At 36.3% G+C, this 22137-nt stretch overlaps 1 protein-coding gene across 5 annotated transcripts in view; it reads right to left on the bottom strand.

Annotated features, from left to right (window-relative positions):
- pdzph1 (PDZ and pleckstrin homology domains 1) overlaps positions 1-21617 on the bottom strand; it is a 40162-nt gene extending 18545 nt beyond the window's left edge. For 2 of the 5 annotated variants that reach the window (XM_073914368.1, XM_073914369.1), the window contains exons 1-6: positions 21387-21608; positions 15780-15865; positions 8096-10330; positions 5180-5347; positions 1987-2157; positions 1794-1895 (exon numbers count right to left, since the gene is read on the bottom strand). In XM_073914368.1, coding sequence (XP_073770469.1) covers positions 1794-1895; positions 1987-2157; positions 5180-5347; positions 8096-10330; positions 15780-15837 — 2734 coding nt within the window. In that variant the 5' untranslated portion in view covers positions 15838-15865; positions 21387-21608. Of the gene's footprint in view, positions 1-1793; positions 1896-1986; positions 2158-2238; positions 3541-3646; positions 5348-6364; positions 6615-7568; positions 10331-15779; positions 15866-21386 lie in introns of those variants that run through there. The other 3 variants (XM_695179.11, XR_012386086.1, XR_012386087.1) reach the window with 3 other exon arrangements.
- Positions 21618-22137: the final 520 nt, after the last annotated feature.

Raw genomic sequence — 22137 nt, 5'->3', positions numbered from 1 at the left:
TCAACCACCTCACACCTGCTTAATAGTCTCTAGTAGTCTTGAACACCTTGATTAGTTGGATCAGCTGCAGGGCTTCCCACAGGTTTGAAATACACTTGCGGTTGTAGCCGGATTGAAACAAGTTTTACCCACAGCACATAAATGGTCAACTACATGCGACAAATAAAAAAATAATTTGATTTTTATCTATATTTTTATTTATTATGACACCTTTTCTTTTCAATGGATTAAAGTTATTTTAAAAAAGGCTGTTGAAATGAATGAAATCCACTATTTCTCGCACTTGCTATTTAGGAGCCATGTGCACCCACTGACAGGTAAAGGTCTCTCTCTCTCTCTCTCTCTAAGTTGCTTTATTGGCTTGACATTTGTATAAAGTATGTAATATATTAACATTATTAAATCAATAAAATATACAGCAAATGAGAAAAATTAACAGAAAAAGAGGAATAAAAATAGATCGGTATGAACGTTTTATAACTGTTATATCGCACTTTGTAAAGGAACTGGTCTGGCGGATATCGTGTTTTGTGAAAAAATGCATTTTGTAGTAGGTAAAATGTACATTCTTAAATGTTGTTATTGGCAGCAATTTACACATATATTAAGGTACATCTAAACCTTTCCAATAATAAAATCCAAATGTCAAAAAATGGCGTTTATCGCTTTTTGCAACCAAACTCTTCAATTGTTTTTTTTTATATTTAATATTTAATTATTATAATTTTTCAATTTCTATATTTGCAATGCCTGTATTTTGGATTTTTTTTGCAGTCCACTTAGAATCCAACATGGAAATCAATTTGTTTGTTATTGGCATTGATTGTTTTGAAATTTAAATGGCACTTACATGCCTATGTTTTTATTTCTGTAACAAATATGGCTTTCAAGCCAACAGTTTGAGAATCTTGATGGCTTTTGTTACTAGTTGAACAAAAATTCTGATAAACAATCATATTTTGAATTTAAATATTTTTTTTGTCTAGAGTTAACATTAATTTCACATTTGAATCGCCAAAATTACAAGTTTCAGTCTTTTAATTGCGATTAATCTCGATTAATTGCATAAAAGGCAGATTAATTAGTTGTTTTGTTTGATCGATTGACAGCACTAATAAAAATTTTATAAAGCAGTGGTTCTCAAACTGTGGTACGTGTACCACTAGTGGCACGTGGGCTTACTTCTAGTGGTACGCGGAGGAATCACTGAGTAATGAATTTGATGCATACAATAACACCAATGAGATCAGCTTTTGGCTGCAAGCCTACAATCAAAGCGATGTGCATAAAATGTTTACTTTAGTGCATCGCATCATCAGCTGCTAAAAATCAATTCAATTGGCGCAAAACTAGGTGCGTGGTTCTTGCAAGCAGATACTTGCTAGAGCAGTGTTCTCAAACCCTCGGGCCACAGACCGGCACCAGTCAATAGATCAATTGGTACCGGGTTGAACTAAAAATTATTAATTATTTCCGTTTTATTTATGAAAAATGTCATATTTTGTATGGAGTATAATTTCGTTCAATGAATATGACTCCTTTTCAAACTGTGCAGTGCTGTAGCTGCTTAATTTGGCCAACTATGCTACTTTATTTCAATACTGGTGATTATGGTGGTACTTGGAGAGACAATTTTTTCCTGAGGTGGTACTTGGTGAAAAAAGTTTGAGAACCACTGGTATAAAGAATCAAGAATGAAGATCAAATATAACCCTCAGTGAATTTCTAATCGTTTTTACAGACATATTTGCTTTTGTGCATTAGAGTTTGGATATATAATATTAATGACTTACTTGTATCCACTTCAGTAACCACTATGGGTTTGGAGAACTGAATTCTGAAGCCCCAGGGATACTCGCCCACACCTTTGCAGATTTTTACTGTCCGCTCACGAACTGAAATGTATAAAGAAATGCATCTTTAAACACTGTAAATCATAAATAGTCAGTTCTAGCTTATTTTTATATTAGTCTGCTAAGGACTCACTTGCTGCTGGTCGAGCACAGCTTCTGAGGCAGTGTGGACTGTCGTTCTGGGTGACCTCAGCCCCATGGTATATCCATGAAACTGAGTGAAATGTTTCAGTGTAAAATCCTCTGTCCTCAATATCTCGCATTGACATATCCACCGAACGAGTGTCCTCAGAGTTCATTGTGTCTAAATGATGAAACAAACAGAAAACAATATTCAAAACAGCACTCAATTCGTTTTTTGTTAAATCTATTTTAGTGTTTTTTCAGCTAGAGCACTTTAGATTTTTCAGCTTTTTGTATTGCATGTTATGGCTTGGCAGCAGAGCAGCAAATATACATTAATTGTGTCTACTTCATATATTTCTTTCTGAATGAATTTAAATGGAATTTAATGGATTAGTTCACCCAAAAAACTAACAATCTGTTATTAATTACTGGCTCTTATGTTGTTTCAATCCCCTGAGACATTCACTTAGCGTTGGAACACAAATAAAATGTTATTTTTTATCAGATCTGATTTATTTTGCATAGCTGTTCACACTGCTGCTATAAATGTGGCTAGTATCAGATTTCTTGTGTGAACAGATCATGGTTCTCACTGACCAAAGGTGTGTAGTAAAGTTATCAAGAGTTAATCCGCAGGTTGAACTGCAAGGGCTGGAATCACGTCCGGTGTTAACAATTATATTGTTTGGAGACTCTAGCCTACTGTTAATTCATGTTAATTTGTTATAAACAGAATATGCTGTGTCCAGTCAAAACCAAATAGCAACCTCCCGCTCTCCCTCTTAAAGTAAATACGGAAGTAACTGAAATTGCAATTCATCGAAATTCCACTAGTAGCAAATTTCTATTGACCCTGCTTTTAAAATGGCCAACTTTACAGCAGAAAAAAAGGTGTACAGCCTGGTACATAAAACGATTTTGGTTCATATAGCTAATATTACCCTTCAAGACAACTGTGAGGGGGGGTGAATTTTTAATAACTTTTAACTTGTTTCCCTTATATTAGGTTTTATTAAGTCTGCATAATTAAGGGCGTGGCCACTTGAGTGACAGCTAGGTCTCGCTGGTCGCCGTCACTTCACCTCAGCTGATTCCGGCTGATTAGCCACTGAACTTGGCATATACATCGTATTTTTGTTCTGTTTTATGTGGATTTACACAGTCAGTTGCCTTTTGGTATTATAAAATTATATACTTACATACAATCTCTATAAATGTATTTGTTTTATTTGAGATCATTTATCATTTAAATTTTTCTTTAGAGCTGTAATGCACTCCAGAATTTGACAGATTGATTAGCTGTAGGCTATAACAGTCATCTGAAGCGTTGTCATACAGTGTTATTCCTGGACTTCATAATTAGCCTTGCATTCACTAACGCAGACTATATTTGAAGTGTTTGGATGTAATTAGTGTTTTCCTCCTGTAAAAAAAAATGTCATAAGAACAATGCTCATGGACTGTGTTTTTAAAAGTCTAAACACTTTATTGATATAGTAAACAACCAACCACATGTGGTCAGGACACAAACGAGTCGCAGTTAATAAAGTATTAAGCATTTCTCCCATAGGAAAGTAAGTCTAAGCAAAATGATAGCAGGAAAATGTTGCCTATACCGGCATATTGAAAGATTTTGTCCTTCACTACAACAAAAGTTTAAAAAGAGCATTAAACTTGTTGCATTTGGTTTTGTTCATCTAGTTACTATTTATGTAAAATGAAGCTATTTCATGTAGGCCAATATATTTTATTCTTTTTATATATGCAATTTTATTATGGTGGTATTTTTAACGAACAATCATTTTTTTGGTTACTGTTTAATGGTTAATGTTTGGCTCCCAAGTCATTCAGAAAATATTCAAAATGAACAACCTTAGTTTTTTGGGGTAAAGTATTTGCCCTGTGTTCTGCTATGCCACTAAGGAGTAAAGAGTGTTTGCAGCATGAACCAGTACAAAATAATGCGTTAATCAAAAAGTATATAAAAGTCACATGAACTCCAACATGACCATTAACAACGCAGACGCATTGCTAAACATCAGATCTGTGTCATGCCTGCATTCACACCAGACGCAGAAAAAGCACGTCAAGCACGAGTGATTTACATATAAAGTCAATGCAAATATACGAATAGATATCCTGCATGCGATTAAAGGGGCGCAAATTGAGCGTTTTGCACGATTGACGCGACTGACGCTCTTAACACGTGTTTTGCGCAAAACGCTCAAGTTCAAAAATCTGAACTTCATCAGACATTCACGCTGCGTTAACCAATCAGGAGCTTTCTCTTACAAGGGCATGCTTATGACGTAGCGCTTGTTGTTGGTGTCCCAGGGGGAAATCCTCCTGCTGACACCGGGCAACAGTTGATCAAACTGGGCTCGGCTCAGTCAGAAGCACCACTGAAAGCCTCCATCTTCCAGGTTAAGTTTATGGAAAGTTTATGAGCTCACAGAGCAGGGCGCACCACTAAAAGGATCTAGCGGACTCAGACACGGCTCCAAATGAATCAGCGCTGTTTTTCAGCCTTCATAACATAAACACAGTTATTCTCTCCATGTTATTCAGTTTTATACTCTCCAATAAAATCCACGTTAGCCATTTAGCAACGCAGCTACAGTCATCGAGCAGACAGAAGCCTTGCCCATGATATAAATCCACATCTGATGTGAAGTGAATTTGATGAGCGAATAAAGTGGATTTTGACATGCGAAGGAAGGGAGTAAACTCAAAATGTTCACGCGTCTATTTAAGCGTGAATAGGAAGTTCCGAGTCTGGTATGAACACAGTATCAGACTTAATACCACATATGAAAGTAGGATAAATAGGATTGAAAAGATCAGATTCCATTGTGGTTTGGGCTGTTCACACTGTCATGACAAATTCATTCTTCATGACGTAGCCTTATTGCCGGTATTAAATGTGCACTCTGACCTGATGTAGAAGAGAAGATGGAGCTTTGTGTGATTACAGCCGAACCATTGAAGAGACATGGAAGGTTTTGACAATCTTTTTGTTTTGTCTGTCTATAGAGCATGAGGGAGCTCCTTGAATTTCATCTAAATTATCTTAATTTGTGTTCAGATGATAATCGAATCTCTCAGGTGGATTGAAACAACATAAAAATTGAGCAATTAATGACAGAATTTACATTTTTGGGTGAACTAATCCTTCAATGAGCATGGGTGTAGGTGATTACCCGATTCCTCTGTGATATTGCTAGATATTGAATTTCCTCCTGCAGAACTACGCTGTTTGCTCTCCTTGAAGAGTTTACGTCTCTTTGCCCAGTGGTCTGAATGATCCTCTGAATCTTTATGAATGGAATCTGTTGGAGGCTTTAGGTGCTCTTTGACCTCTAATGTATCTACAGTGTGACAGAGTAAAGAAAAATGAATAGAGTTGATTAATACAACACTGTAAAGCCAAGGCCAACAAAACACTTATACCAAGGGTGCACAAACTCGGTCCTGGAGGACTAGTGTTCTGCAAAATTTATTTCCAACCCCAGTTAGATACACCTGTACCATCTAATCAAGGTCTTCTTCAAGTAGGTGTGTTAAAGGAAGTTGGAACTAAACTAAGCGGGACACCGACTCTCTAGGACCGAATTTGGGTATCCCTGACTTATACAATAGTGTTTTCACATGTTTTTCAGGTTTAAGATCACATTTTTACATTAGGCATATTTGCCTGTTGTTATATTTTTGACATTTTAAATGTATGCTTCAATTCTAAAATTATTTATTTTGATAACTACCTGGACAAACCTGCTCATATAACATATTTTTGTGTTGTGTGTCTGTCTGGTTATTGAGACAAAGCATGCATCACATATTTACATATTCATCTAAAACTTCCACTTATGCCAGGTACACTCCAAAATACTTTTTAGCGACCACAAACTTGAGAACAAAAAATCCTTGATTTGAATGTTATGCTCAACCCAGGCTCATTCTGAAAATGTACCGCGATATCCATTTCTGGAAAGCACCAAATCCAAGGAGCTACATTTTTTTTTTTGCAGTTTTTGTTTTTGCAAATTCACCGGAGGCAGCTGTGTACACTTTTTGAGATCTCAAATTTCTCTCACGAGCGCATTCACACCTGCTGTTCATGCGTAAATCCACCAGAGGCCGCTTTTAACTGACTTACTGACTAACTGACTGACTGACCGATCGACTGATTCACCTTCCTCCTTTCCTAAACCCAACCAATAGTGGTTTCAAAAGCACAGATTAATACGCCCACCCCTTTCCCTAAACTCTGCCGACAGTTTTAAAAAGCAATCCAGGAATAGAAAAGCCCTCCCCTGATTTTTACTGCATTTGCATATTTTACCATATTCTCACCCTGTTATTTACTTGTTTATTTAATTCTTTTTGGTTTCTGTCTTTGTCTTACCCACTTTCTGGAATTGTTCTTCTTCGAGTGTCTCAAGTCTGCCAACAAATATAGCAAGCCAACTGGACAAACAGGGAAAGCCGAAAGTGCAAAATAAAAAATCATCATACCACCCCGTAGCATTTGTTTTAAAGACGAAACGCCGCCCTATGAACTTCTAGCTACATAATTCGTGATCTACAGAAAGAGATATAGGGCCATGTTTTCAGAAAAAGCCTATGTTGGTTATGCTTGTGTGGCCGATTCATTTGAGAGATTTATTTATTTATTTTTATATGCAAGTACTAGTTAACTTCAGCAAAACTTGCACCTAAAGTTTTGTTTTATTCATTTCGAGAGTTCCTATGTTTGTTGTAGGTGGGGCTGTAAATAGTGTGACACTGGGTGAATGTTAAAGCTTCCCTCTGTGTGCCCGCGCTCAGTCGCGTGGTGCACGCAGATGGTGAAGCAGAGGTAATTTTCGCTCTCCTCTAATCCTACAATTATTATCCCTTTGCAGTCACAATCATTATATTTTGACACTAAAATGCTGTTTAGGGTTTCTGTTGTAATGTGTATTGTTGTGATGAGTATATTTTACTTTAAATGGTGTGTTTATTGTGATTTTAGAGTTTTCATTTGCACGTGTATTTTTCATGTAGGATTGAGAGGGTTTCCGGTGTTAAACTATACTGACTGTGCCTCACTGTTTTGTTAAGGTATGTTGTTTTGGTTATTGGCTTGTTATTTTAAGGATTCAAATATGTAAATCAGTTTAAATTACAGTATTGGTGTCATTTAATTGTGTCGTGGCAGATTTTATAATATTTTATATAATATTTTATAATAATTTATAATATTTAATAATTCAATTAATGCAAACAAAAAGGGTTTTATTTTATCAGTGATCAAAAATTAATGCAATTTACAATTAACAGTTATTTAATGTTACATATTTTATTTATATTATGTAATTTATGTGATTTTGTTTTTATTGGCATTTAAATGTTTAAAATAGGAAAATACATTTTTCTCTGTGTGCCTGCTGAGTGGCGTGGTGCACGCAGATGGTGAAGCAGAGGATTGAGAGAGTTTCCGGTGTTAAACTATACTGACTGTTTTGTTAAGGGAATAAATCAGTGTTTCTCCACCTCATCTGTGTGTGTGACCGTGTTTGAGAGGGAAGTCCATTTGAAGTCTGCTACACTTGTATCGTGATTTTCAACCATAACTACATTGATTTTTCCCATTTCTTTTCAACCAAATAAACAAAAGGAACCTTACTGTGGGTATATCTGGATGTTAGATCATGCTCGGTCTCTTGTATAATATGTTTTGCGCAAAAGAGTTTGAGCAATAAATTGCTAAAGCAATAAAATGCAGGCTGCAGTTCAGTTAACGGCCATCAGAGTCACTAATAACAAGGATGTGGGAATTCTGCCTACTGTATATAGCCCATTTAAACAAAGCCTATTTTCATGATTTCACACCCATGAACAGATGGCCACCCTAGAGGTATCCTATCACTATCAATGCACTACAATATATTAAATGGAAATGACTTTAGTTGATTCACCCAATTTCTTTTTAACAGGACATATCTTTTTGGTTGTGACCAACCAGTGACCCTATCCCTAATCCCAAACAAACCTAACCTATAACCTTAACTTCTAAGCCCTTAACCTCAATCCCTCACCACCTTTAAGAAAGTATCAGACATTTCAGTACTTACTTTTTGAGGCATTTGGCCGTTCAGACAAATCATTTTTATACACTTTTGGTGTTCTACAGACATCTCTGCTTATTTTATCCAGGGTTGCATTCGGCGACTGAGAGGACATATTCATCTGTACAGTTGTTGTCTTTGGTGCTTGGGATGAATCCTGAAGCTCTTCTACACCTTCTCTAATGCTGCCGAGGTCCTCTATTGGAGACCCAGTTGGAGACTCACTTACTGGGCTCAAAGCATCCGGCGAAACCTCCCCATCGAGTGAGAAGACGTAGTTGCCTTGTAGAAATCTCTGCTCGTTATCCCCAGTGATTATTGTCATCACTGATGCTCTTCGCATCAAGCCTTCAGTCTCATCTTCCTCAAATGTGTTGGGCTTGAGGCTGTAGTGTATTCCTTCGTTGATTTTTTCTTCAGAGTTGCTCAGTGAAGGTGGGATGACATGAATAAGAAGCTCCCTTTGATGACTGTCCATGGTGTTGCCTGCAGAAATGGACTCGTCCAGTTCCACCATCTCCTCATCAAATCCACTCTCGCTGACTTCATTCAGCTCAGTATGTCCCCCAGAGGTGCTGTCTAGATCAGCAAACATCATCCCAACATCGGCTTCCAAACTGGGCTCCACCATCTCATCTAGATGCTCCTGCTCATGATACTGTTCACCTCTAAAGAAGACTTCTTCTGGACTTTCATCTGACCTGGATGGATAAAAAGGGTTTTTGATCGTGCTATAAGCTCTACATTTTGGACCAAAAGAGTCCGGACCAGTTGTAGAGCTTGAGCTCGGCCTGTAGCTACTGCTACTGGAAGATTTGCGACTCCCAACTGGACGGAGTCTTTCATCTTCTGCAAAGAATCTGCCCATCTTCTCTGCTTGACAGGGAAGAGACTGCATGAAGAAGGAAGACAGCGTGCCAGAAGAAAACGACTCTCTGTATGAGGGAATGCTGTCTCTGGCTTGGCTCATAAGATACGATACTCCTGGGAAAGTCTTTCGTCTTTTGGGAGGTATCTCCATGTAGCCTGCAGGATGTGTTTTGGTTTCTAGAATGGCAATGCTGTTGTTGCGCAAGCGTGTCTTTCTTTCATGATTGTTGATAAAGTTTTTAGTGAAAGAGGATCTGTTGATTGAAACTCTGGGGCTCATGAATAAATGTTCATGAGGACTTGCTTCAGATAGTTCTTCACAGTACCTTGGCTCATTATTCTCCTCCAATGTATTCTGGCGGATAAACTCTTTGCATAAGGGGACCTCAGACGCTGTTTGTGTGCAATTGATGTTGTCTTGGTTAATGAAGTTTTCTCTGGGACTGATCTGACATGACGCAACATTTTCTGCAAGAACATCCAATGCACTGCTGTTCCCATCAGCGAATTGTTCAGGTGGAGGGATATCCCATAATGCCTCATTACTGGGGCTGGTAGGCAGTGATGGCTGTTTCTGACGTTGCCAAAAATCTGAGAGCGATGAACATCGGGAAGATCCATCGACCAGAGTGAAATCAGTGTCAGTTTGGCCACCCCAATGAAAGTTATTTTTACAGCAGCTTTTACGGCAAGCCACTTCTTCAGGATCATCCCATGAGCTCTGGCTCTTGGAAGCGCATGACGACTCCGCATTTAGCTCTGCGATGCTAATCTTATAGCTTACATTTTGTTGGTAATGTGCTCCATGTTGAGTCCATGAGTAGATTTGGGGATTTTTGTGATTCTGATGTTTCTCCATTCGGCTTGTGAAATGAGTCTCTTCTCCTCTGTCGTTTTGAAAGGTAACGGTCGTCTTGAAGTTTGAATCATCTGACGTCACTACTTCACTGATCTCAAGCCTCACGTTCGGGCCCATGCACTTGACCTCAGTGGTTGTAACAGCTATCACACTGCTAACTGCTCCTCCTAGAGGAGCCTCATGGCACCGTTCAAACACAACTCTGGGAGAAGTCAGTCCAAAATTATCGAAGGTCAGTGAATGAGTTATCTTCAACCCCGGATCTCTGCTCACTGATTCTGAGATTGGCATTTGCCTGTCCCTCATCTGTCTGTCTTCGAAGAAATCTTCATTACTCGTGGATTCGTTTTCTTTCTCCATGCTTGGAGCCTCTGTCTCTTTCTCATCTTCAGACTCTGACACTATATGTTCTTTACAGAAAGAGTCCGTTTCTCCCTTCTCTGCAAAATCCTCCCCATGAACCACAGCGTCCATCACAGTTTGCCTTTGGAAATTATATGGAGAGATGCATTCTGTGTGAAAAAGAGAAGAGGTTTAGATGCATTAGATGCACATAACTATCTTTTCATGTTTCTTTTTTGTTGCAATATAATCTTTGTTCAGTTTTTAAGGAAAAAGACAAGATTTAAAGATTTATTTACAAATTTTTATAAGAATTTGCTTAACTTTTGTCAAAAAATGAAAGTTCCCTCAAAAATAATGAGCACACATCAAACAGATCTCTTTTAATATCTGGATGAGGGCCTTTTATGACAATTTTTACTATTTACTCAAAGCATTTTACAATCATGTCAGGTCTCATATTACCGAGCACCATGTGCAGCACAGACTGAGTATGACTGCGTTCCACTCACAAACCTCTCTAAGCACTTCCCCTCAGGGGAATCCCCACTTCCGTTTTAAAGTGTGTTCCACTTTATCAAGTATTTAGGGGAAGCTTACATTGTCATACTCTTTTTGACCCCTTGATTTTGACAGAAAATCGATCAACTCTTAAATATGTCAACTCTTGCACCAATTTGCAATTGTGATGTCACAACATTGTAGTTCCTAAGCGCTCATATGAAAATGCAGTCCATCCCTAATAAACATAACACTAGAACTGCCAGTTGGGGGTGACAAGCGATTCCCTTAAGTTGAAAATGACTTGATGTCTTACAATTTGTTCAAACCAAATAATTCCTTGCAGGGCTATTCAATTAGTTGGACAGGGGGCAGTTCATGAAAAGCATCCCAAATGAGGGGCCGGATAGATATGACTTGCAATATGAGTGATGACACAACAGCATAAAAGAGCCAATATGTTGTATTTTTGCTTCTTAAGAGACCCGCGTTGGCTTTTTCTATATTAAAATGTTAATATGTTGTATTTTGAAACTATATAACATCACTGCATTGTACAATAGGCTTTTTTTTTTTTTTTTTACAAACATATTCAAATGTTGTATTTCAGTCTATTGCTTAAGTAGGCTTCTTCTACATTCAGACACATTCATAAGTTATTTTTTGAAGTGCATTATAGATTTTGGTTGTTTGATTATAGTCTGAAGTATAATCATGGTTTCACGGTTATCACATCTAATGTGAGTTTAAGCTTTATATTAATTAAGTATTTAAATTAACTGTTGTTATCATCTGCGTTCATACATACATAATCATTTTATAATACTTCCCCTAACATATCTTTTGTTTACATTGCACTGAACGCCACGCACAACTCTCACCACTATAGTGTGATTTGTTTTCTCTGGGTGTGCTCGGAAAGCCGCAAGTGCGCTGCTCCACTTGAGGGCGCATACTGGCAAATATTCTTACATTAGAAAAAACAAACTTGCACGCAAAAAAGACACAATATGTGAACGACTCGCTGCTATAGTTAATCCAGCATGCGTGTGTTTTTGTCATGTTCACCGGCAATCAAGTTTTGCAGAGATCGCTGGTGAACGTCATGAACTACAAATCCCTTCATTCTGCTACACATACACCAGGTTTCACTTCCACTGATCACACACGCAGCTGAATCATTATTGATTGTTTGGACTATTTATACACCCTGTGCCCGTTTGATGTTGCTGAGTCTCGTGTCTTTGTATGGTATGTTGTTCATGTGCTGTGTTCCCGTACCTTGCTTTAGTTTCTTGTTTTGTTTTTTATTGTTGTTTTGATACTTTGATTTTTGGACGTCCTGTTGTTTTTCTGTTATCTGCACTATTATTTCTTCATTAAAAAATTTGGATCCTACCTTTTTGTTTCCATCCTTTCAATGTACCGTGACAGTATTAGCCTCAATGTGCAAGCTCAGAACTTTTAACTAGCGCACAGTTGGCATAACTTTGTTTAGTTGCAGCAGTTTCATTCCATGTACAAAAAGCCTTTTCTACAAACATATCCAAATGTTTTGGGCTGCTCGCGCCACTCTCTCGCTTAATGTCACATCACTGCACCTCGTTCTGTATTGCATGTCACTTCATAACTATAGTGGCCATTTTTTGACTGAACTAAATTTATTTTTGATGTCTTGGTCACACTAATTGGAGGGCCGGAACTAATTGCGTCAGGGGCTGAGTTCGGCGCACGGGCCGCCAATTGGATAGCCCTGCTGTAAGCTAAGCAAATTACTTTTTATTGCATTCCATTTCAAGAGTTCACAGTTAGCTGATAATCAATAAAGTGTAATTGGCAAGCTGTCCCGGCAGAGAGCCCTGAGCTCGTAATATCCTCAAGCCCGGGGCTCCCTCCTGTTAGAAGGGTGACAGGGAAGTTTGAGCTCAGGTAGGTCTCAAGAACTCCCCTGCTTGTCGCTGTGTGAGAAGTGTAAACTAGGGTTGTCTTTGGTGATAATTTGGATTAATAATAATAATAAGCCATTTTACGCCAGACCGCACACCACACACCAGCTGATTGGTGGAGAGGAGAGAGACTGATGAAGCCAATTATGATATGGGGAGAGTTTAGGAGGCAATGATGGACAGAGGCCAGAAGGCAGATCGATTAGCTTAGTCAATTAGCTATGGTGTATGCTTTTGGACAGTGGGAGGAAACCGGGGAACCCAGGGGAAACCCACACGAATACGGGGAGAACATCAAAACTCCGCACTGAAATGCCAACCGGCCCCATAGGAGGTTGGACCAGCTGTGTTCTTTCAGTGAGGCAGCAGTGCTAGCCACTGGGATACCATGTCGCCCTATCCGAAAAAAGGGTGGGAAGTAGAAGGGAAGGAGGGGAAACTTCAAGACGAAGATAACTGGAGTGGAAAACTCTGGTTATATATAATGCTTCCGTAATCATCTACTAGGGCAGATTACGGAGCTAACGAAGTGCCAGCCGTGTTGATCATAAGCACGTGATCCTCTCGAAATTAGTTTATAAATAAACCACACTTAAACCCATTCAGATGTTCCACTAGTAGTGGACACTTGTGCAACTTACATGGGCATACTTGAGTAACGTAATCAATTATGTACATCTGATACGTACTCCAGATATTGAAGTCAATTTTTGACTTTGACTGTTTAGTGTCCACATGTGGAAATTTGTGTTTGGCTTCACCAATCAATTACATTCACCATCATCACATTTATCACATAAAAGGGAACAAGTAACACAAATACATTTAACATCATCACCCGAATCCTATTTTAAAAAGTAACACAATCAACCCCATACTTATACTCAAACTGCAGTATATCAAACTCTAACAACAGTTAGCACAAATCACACATGATGCATATTTTTCCATGCTCAGGGTCACCTTAAACATCTTCTGATGACAAAAGGAATGAGAAAAATCTTCAGTAATGCCATGCTCTCTACTGAAATTCCATTCAGTTGTTTTTGTGGTCTAACTTCAGCTGCACTAGCAACTTTAACTATGATTAACTGTGATAATGTAAATGATTTAATATGTGATGTAAGTAAATAGGGCAAAAATGGCTATTGCAAAAGAGTTTTATCAATTTAAATGAGTAGAGACATGGACCGGAAAACAACACGAGCATGGTATTTAACATGCCACAACTTAACAAGCAGATAGGAGGTGAGGACAGGTGAGTGATTGAGACAAGTCAATGGATAGGGATTACTAGTAGGACACGACTGAAAACAACATATGGATGGAATTTGGCCAGGACACTGGGGTTACACCCGTACTCTTTGACAAGAAGGATCAGAGAGTCAGAACCTTGCCTTAACATCTAAAAGATGGTGCTTTTTAAGGCCAGTTTACACCGCATAGATAGATGAATCATCTCATTTTCAAATATTTGTGAATTACTTTTTGATTTTAAATCAACATTTAATTGTTCTATATAATTGTGCAATACAATACAATCACATAACATCAACGCTCTCCCACATTTATAGCTAATACTGCCCTTATTTTCGTTTTTGGTATGAGATTGCAGAGGCGTGGTTTGACTAGAAATGTACAGTTTTTTACCATGATGCTGATAACTTTTTAGTCACTCGGCAGAACTACAGTTTGAACCGCTGTGGTTTAAAAACCATTCTTACATTTAATGATCATTTTATCATGCTCAAGTGGCAAACTAAGCTCCAATAAGTAAAAGAATTTGCCTCAACTCAATATGTCTTTTGCACAGTGTGAATTTGAAGACACATTTCTCAACAATAGTTTTAATAGCTCATTTCTAATAACTGATTTATATTATCTTTGCCATGATGACAGTAATTAATATTTGACTAGATATTTTTAAGACACTTCTATACAGCTTAAAGTGACATTTAAAGGTATAAGTAGGTTAATTAGGTTAACTAGACAGTTTAGGGTAATTAGGCAAGTGATTGTATAAAGATGGTTCATTCTGTAGACTATGGAAAATATATAGCTTAATGGGGCTAATAATTTTGACCTTAAAATGGTTCATAAAAAATTTTAAAACTGCCTTTATTCTAGCTGAAATAAAACAAATAAGATTTTCTCCAGAAGAAAAAATATTATCAGACATACTATGAAAATGTCCTTGCCCTGTTAAACATCATTTGTGAAATATTTAAAAAAGAAAAAAATTCAAAGGGGGGCGAATAATTCTGACTTCAACTATTGTTTAAAAAAAAACAAATGTGAAACATTTTCAGGGATTTAAGATTATGATGACTGTTAAATGTGTCTTGTGAAAAGTCTCCATTATAACAAAAAAATCATGTTAATACATCATATAAAAAAATAGGATGTTTTAAATGTACTAAGAACATTCCAAAAATAACATTATCCTAAATGTTTAACTTTTTAACTAATTAGAATAATAACAAATAACAAGAAACTCCAGAACAACTATCCCTAAACATTAATATGTGTATCATCCTGGTAATGTCAGACAATAAAAATTCATGTTAACTTTTGAACGAGGAAATTCAATAATATTTTAATGGGCTAGTAAGTTTAATTGTAAATAAACATTAGTTTTGAGAAAAAGTGGGACAAAAAGCACAACATGAAATTGTATGATCCCTCATATTTGAAATGATAATATTTGTATATATTTAGCAAGAGGTGTGCAAACTTATGAGCACAACTTTACCTAAGAATCTTCTGAGTGCTAATACTGTACATTAAATTAAGTGCCAACTGTATTTTACACTAATCTCTGAAATTTCCCTGTACTGGTTTGCTGCATAAAAACATGCTGGAATGGTTGGCAGTTCATTCTGCTGTGGCCACCCCTGATAAATAAGGGACTAAGTTGAAGGAAAATGAATGAATGACTCCCTGACCAAATAAATGAGATTAAAAATCAAATGATAAATTAGGAGATGTGCCTTAATGTGAACTGTAATGTGCTTCATTTACTGTAATGAAGCACATTGTGGGCTGGTGTGTGTGTAAATCGGGCTCTCGTGTCTGGGTTGTGCATCAGGCATGGGTTAAGCGTGACTCAGACAGAGTTTAGCTGATAATCCTGCACACGTGGACCCTCAGACGCATTTAGATCCACACTCACGTTTACTGCTGCTGGAGCTCTTCCTCCTGCGGCTGTTCCTCCTCTTCCTCCGGCTCATTCTGCTGCGCACCGGCACATCTACACTCCTGTAAAACATTTACACTTAGTCATTTAGCAGCTTGACTTTGCAAAGCCATTTGCAAGCGAGGAGGCATTCAGCGATTGAATATAGAGAAGAAATACACACAAGAAGGGCTATTTGTACACAGGAACGGTTTGTGCTTAGGGAATTAAGTGCTAGAGTAAGGAGGAGAAGTGTGTTTAACTTTTTAGAGAGAGAAGAGTGTGTCAACAGGTGGTTTGTCAAGCCCACTCACCTGTGTGAAGTACACTTCATAAATGTTTTTGTTTTTCAGAGATATAAAGAGATAGAAAGACAATAGCCACTTTCACACACTGATACCGGTAAATATCTGGAAAATTTCCGAAACCACTTTACCGTTAATTTAAAAAAAGCGCTGTTCACACAGGCGAGGACGTTACGGAATTTTTCCGGAAAAGAGCATTCACACATCCAGTCCAAAATACTGGTAAATTCTGACATCATTAACCAGAAATGACCTTTAAATGGCTTGTATTTGTAAACATTTGACTACATCACAAACTCTATTGATGGATCAATATAGCGAACAACTTCGATGAAAACATATAGAGATACACTTTCACATGTCGAGATGTACGTGATATGTGTGTGTGCTGGCGCTCACAGGCTGCTTCACAGGCACACGCGACACGTCAAGCAACTAAAGGAAGCAGAGCTTGAAAGTAAACAAACAACGGCTTATCATAAGCATCTTATCGATAATTATTTACACAGTTGGCATTAAGATGAACATATAAATGTTGTCTGACTAACTTCTAGCAGCTAAATGTGTCTATATCTCATAAACTGAGCGGACGTAAATGAGTCTGACTGTTCTGATTGGCTAAAGCAGACGTCTCACGTCAGCACGTTCTAGACGTGCACACGCTCCTTCCGGCAATCTTCCTTCTGCGTTCACACAGCGCAGTATTCCGGCAAATTAGCAGTAATGTTACAACTTCTCGTTCCGGAAAATAGCCAGATCGAATTTACCGGTATTTTCAAAAAGGACCTGTTCACACATACACACCTTTCAGGAAAATTGCTGGTAATTTTTTGGAAAGGTCTGTATGTGTGAAAGGGGCTATTGTCTGGTGCAAGTGTGGGCTAAAGTGTCAGAGAGATAAAAGAGTTTATTTTCTACAGGTGGTTTGTAAAGCCCACTCACCTGTGTGAGGCACACTCAGAAATGCATAGGTTGTCGACATAGCAATCACCTCATTTCATCAGCTTTACACACATGTAAAAAATTATATAGTAAGTACAGTTGTGTTTTTGAAACATACTATGGGAAAGTGTATTTTAGATATAGTTGAACATAGTTAATGAGCATACTGTAATAAATACTGTTGTATACTTATATATGGATAGTTTTTACTAGAGTATATTTTAACATAGTATATCTCATTGTTGTAGAAAATGTAGTACAATATTGAGTAGTTCATATTACTATGGTTTATACCATATTTCAGCAACAGATTAATTAAAATAGTTTACTATAGCATGTTTTCAAAACACAATCGTATTTACTATAATTTAAGTTACTATAGTATTTATTTATTTTTTGCTGGGGTGATGTTCAGTGCTTAAGTTGTGAATCGCGAGGTCCTGGAACAGATCGGGGTAACAGATTCGGCATGGTACCCGAGGATGTAGAGGTGTCACGTAGGAAAGTGGAGAGCGGGGGGCGTTGGATAGCGGAAGGGTGTTGTGGATGTAAGTTAATAGCTGGGGCCAGGGTTGGTTGTCGCGGACGAAAGTAAAGAGGGTTGGGAGTCGAAGAACAAAGTTAAAGTGAACAGTGGATGGAGGTGAAGAGTGGGTGAGGAGGGGGATCGGTAAAATGAGGTGCTGCCGGATCAGATTTCAGAGGTGGCGGATCCGGCACAAATCAAGCCCTGATGATATTAATATCATAATCTGTAAACATGTTTTGTTTATTCATAAAGCTATGGAATACTCCAGTGAAACACACTTGAAACGTATTGCTTGTGGTTATTTTAAATGATCATATTATTAAAGTCAGGGATTCTCAACCAGTGGGCCGTAGGCGTGGGCCTCTGCGATCCTGCAGGTGGGCTGCTTAAAATTAGCTCTCAATATTATACTATAATTTTATTATTTTATTAATATGCTATGTTAAAACGATCAAAGTAATGTACGTTCTCCTGTTCTCTGATTGATTACTTCAAACTCGCAAAAATGCAAAAATAATAAAAATAAAAAAAAGATGCAAAAATAGCCTCATAATCGCGTCTGCAGCTAGTACACACAAGTCTGTTCATTCACAAACTATGGGTGAAGTAAAAGTGAAAGTCTCTCTAAGTGTATTTTTGGGTGAACTATTTAATATATTCACTTAGTTGTCCAAATTAATGTCCTGTGAGTGTTTTATAACGGACGCGCACACATACAGGAAGATCTAGCGAGGTTCAGTGGTGTTTTTGCCATAGAATGTAAAATAAACTTGCTTAAGAGCTTCAGATGCGTTCTGGCGAAGATGTTCACTGTTCCTGTCAGCAATCTCCCAATAATATCCAGCTGCAAACTCAACCGCCATCAGGCCGACGCGTTTCAACAGATTTAGGGTGTTTTACTGTATTTTACATTATAGTCTATATTTTTGAATAGTAGACATTTAATAGTAAATATTCAGTCAGTCCAGTTTAAAGCAGAAGCTGCTCTTTTGTAATCTCTGTTGACCTGTGGTTCTCTTTGAATCTGTGTACTTTTTAAATATCTATCTATCTATCTATCTATCTATCTATCTATCTATCTATCTATCTATCTATCTATCTATCTATCTATCTATCTATCTATCTATCTATCTATCTATCTATCTATCCATCCATCCATCCATCCATCCATCCATCCATCCATCCATCCATCCATCCATCCATCCATCCATCCATCCATCCATCCATCCATCCATCCATCCACTGACACACACACACACACACACACATATATATATACAGGCCTATATACAGTTGAGGTCAGAATTATTAGCCCCCCGGATTATTTTAAATGATTAATTAAGTACTTTACTATACTATGGTTCAAAAACACCACATTAAACTTCAAAATAATTCAATTTCAATTTATACAGCCTCACATTAAAATACACTATAGTATTTTAACCAAAGTATTTTTAACCAAAATACTTACATTATCATATTTATATTTACAACACTTTGGTAATGAATGCTACAGCATGCTGTAATTTGAACTACAGTTCTGCACTGATAAACACTGTAGTATACTCCAGTTTTTACTACATGTTCAAAAAAAACTATAGTATCTTCTGTAAAATACTATAGTGTATTATTATGTGTATAGTATGGCTGTGTAAATTGAAATTGAATTATTTTGAAGTTTAATGTGGTGTTTTTAAACAATACTATAGTAAAGTAATTGAATTAATCATTTGTGGTAATCCTCTTGTAACAGTAATTTAACCAAATAACTCAAATACTGTATTTTTTTTTACAACTATTATACTACAATTCTCTACAGCTTACTTTAAAAACTGAAGTATACTACAGTGTTTATCAGTTGACTATAGTTCAAATTACAGTTTGTTGTAGGATTCATTACCAAAATGTTGTAAATACAGTATAAATATGATAAATGTAAGTATGTAAGTATAATACACTTTGCTGTAGTATGGTTAAAAAACAAATACATATAACCAACTACATATAAATATATAACTATCTTCTATATATTACAGGAGTGTTTTTAATGTGGGGTTGTAAAAATTTAAATGGAATTATTTCGATGGTTAATGTGGTGTTTTTAAAACCATACTATAGTAAAGTACCTGAATCATTTGTGGTAATTTAATTGTTGGTATGGTAACACATAAACAACAGTAATATATACAAATGACCCAAAACATTTTCTAACTACAGGGTGTATTGTACCATACACAGCAAGTTTGCCAGTTTACATTTTAAACCACAGGTGTTGCATTTAACACTTTTCTGGTGTATATATGAGTCCATCCATCAAAGTGCCCAGGTTACACTTTCAAGTGTTGAATATATACACCTCCCCAGTTAAAAATATTTTAAACTTGGAGTGTAAAATTCACACCACATGAAACATTTTTAACACCTGTAGGGCAAATTGTCTATTCTACATATAACTCCACTGGTGTTAAATTACACTCTCTTCTGGTGTACGAGTCCCACCAGCCCAGTGTATAAGTTACACTTTAATAAGCGTTGAATATATACACTTAAGGAGAGTAAATAATTGTACATTAAGAATGCAAAAACTGTATACTAGATTAAATATTCTATCACCACTACCAGGTCATATTTAGCATAAATTCATTTTTTTTAAACTGACTTGAGTAAGAAAAGTGTATATGTTTTAACACCCTGGAATAATAATAATAATAATAATAATAATAATAATAATAATAATAATAATAATAATAATAATAATAATAACTCTTTTCTTTTGCCTTACTAAAATGAGTGTTTAAGTATTTAATTCAACCCACATCAGTGTTAAAACAGTATATGTACACTTGGATATTAACACTATAACACTACAGGGACTTACACCAGAAATTCAACACCTCATAATTTGCTGTGTAGTATAATATACCCAGTTGCAAAACGAGCAACAGTATTTGAGTCATTTGGTTAAATTACTGTTACCATAGGATTACCACAAATGATAATTTAAGTACTTTACAATAGTATGGTTCAAAAACACCACATTAAACTAAAAAATAAAAATAAATAAAAATAAAAACACTATAGTATTTTATAGAAGTTACCATAGTGTTTTTGAACCATACTATAGCAAAATGTGTTTATAGGCTACTTAAATACTACGTACAGTAGTTATATGTTGTTATATGTTTTCACCATACTAAAGCAAAATGTATTATACCTATATACTTACATTTATCATATTTACATTTACAACATGTTGTTAATGAATGCTACAACATACTACTGTAATTTGATAGCCTACTGTAAGTAGTACTATAGTTTTTACAACGGAGTAAACTGTGGTCAATTGTAGTACACTCCTTGTATACTAGTATACAACTATATTTAGAAAATGTATTCTGTCGTTTGTTCATAGCTATTACTGTCGTTGATTGTAGCCGAAGCAAGTATAAAATTACCTCAAAATATTATTTCAAGTACTTTATACTTTAGTATGGTTCAAAAACTCGATTTACTTAGAAATTACTATAGTATTTTTTTTCATAAAAGCTCTGGTCAGTAAAGTCAGTCAACAAACAGACGTACAAAAGCATAACAAACAGAAACTATTCCATAAACGCAGCATTAGCTCAGGTATTTTTGTAGTTTTACTGGTTTGATACTCTGATATTTTTGTCTATGAATTAGGAAAGACGTCAATCGCGTGTGTGTTTCCCCCGTCATGGTTTGCACGAGTCAGCAAAGTCCTAACCTTGTGATGACAGAATGACTGTCGACAACTACAGAGAGACTCTTACTTGACACAGAATCCATATAAACGCGTTTTCTCACCTGAAGGCAGTTAGTGCAGGTCTCCACAGCGGTGTCTTGAGAAAAGTAATGAAGAAAAGGCCAGTATTTGAGCAAACAGCAGCATGAGCTGATATCAGGGCACTGCTCCACTTCTTATTGTTCTATTCTTGACATAAAGCCCAGAAGGAGCTTAATTGATCTAATCCTCTGAAGCTCCTCAGACTACAGGTACATGACACTCCCTTCATAAAGACAGACCACATTATTTCTGGAAGGAAATTTTTATTTTATTTTATTTTATTTTATTTTATTTTATTTTTTTATTTATTTGTTTATTTATTTATTTATTTATTTATTTTAATTTATTTTATTTTGTCTTGTTTTATTTTGTTTTGTTTTGTTTTATTGTATTTTATTTTGTCCTTTGTTTTATTTTATCAGTGACTTTGTTTTATTTTATTTTAAATTAGAAATATTTCTTAATATGGTTTTTAACAATAAGTTAAAACTTGAGATTTTTTTATTTGATTATTTAGTTTGACTGTTTTGTGACCAGTGAGTTTTCATATACAGTATAAAGTGAATCATTAATAAAATCATTAACCAATAAAATTAATCCTTTAAATGTCATTTTTGAATAATAATTTTGAATAGATTAAAGCAATTTTATCTTAATTTATTTCATTTTATTTGTTTTTTGCTTTGTTTGATTTTGTCCAATTAACCCTATTGTATGTGTCAATATGACAACACTTCAGAAATTGTTGAAATTAAATCTATTAGAGTTGTT

This window comes from Danio rerio, chromosome 10, assembly GCF_049306965.1.
Source record: "Danio rerio strain Tuebingen ecotype United States chromosome 10, GRCz12tu, whole genome shotgun sequence".
NCBI classification, from domain to species: Eukaryota; Metazoa; Chordata; class Actinopteri; order Cypriniformes; family Danionidae; genus Danio; species Danio rerio.
The sequence above is the reverse complement of the archived record's forward strand: the minus strand, read 5'-3'. Positions and strand labels throughout refer to the sequence as shown.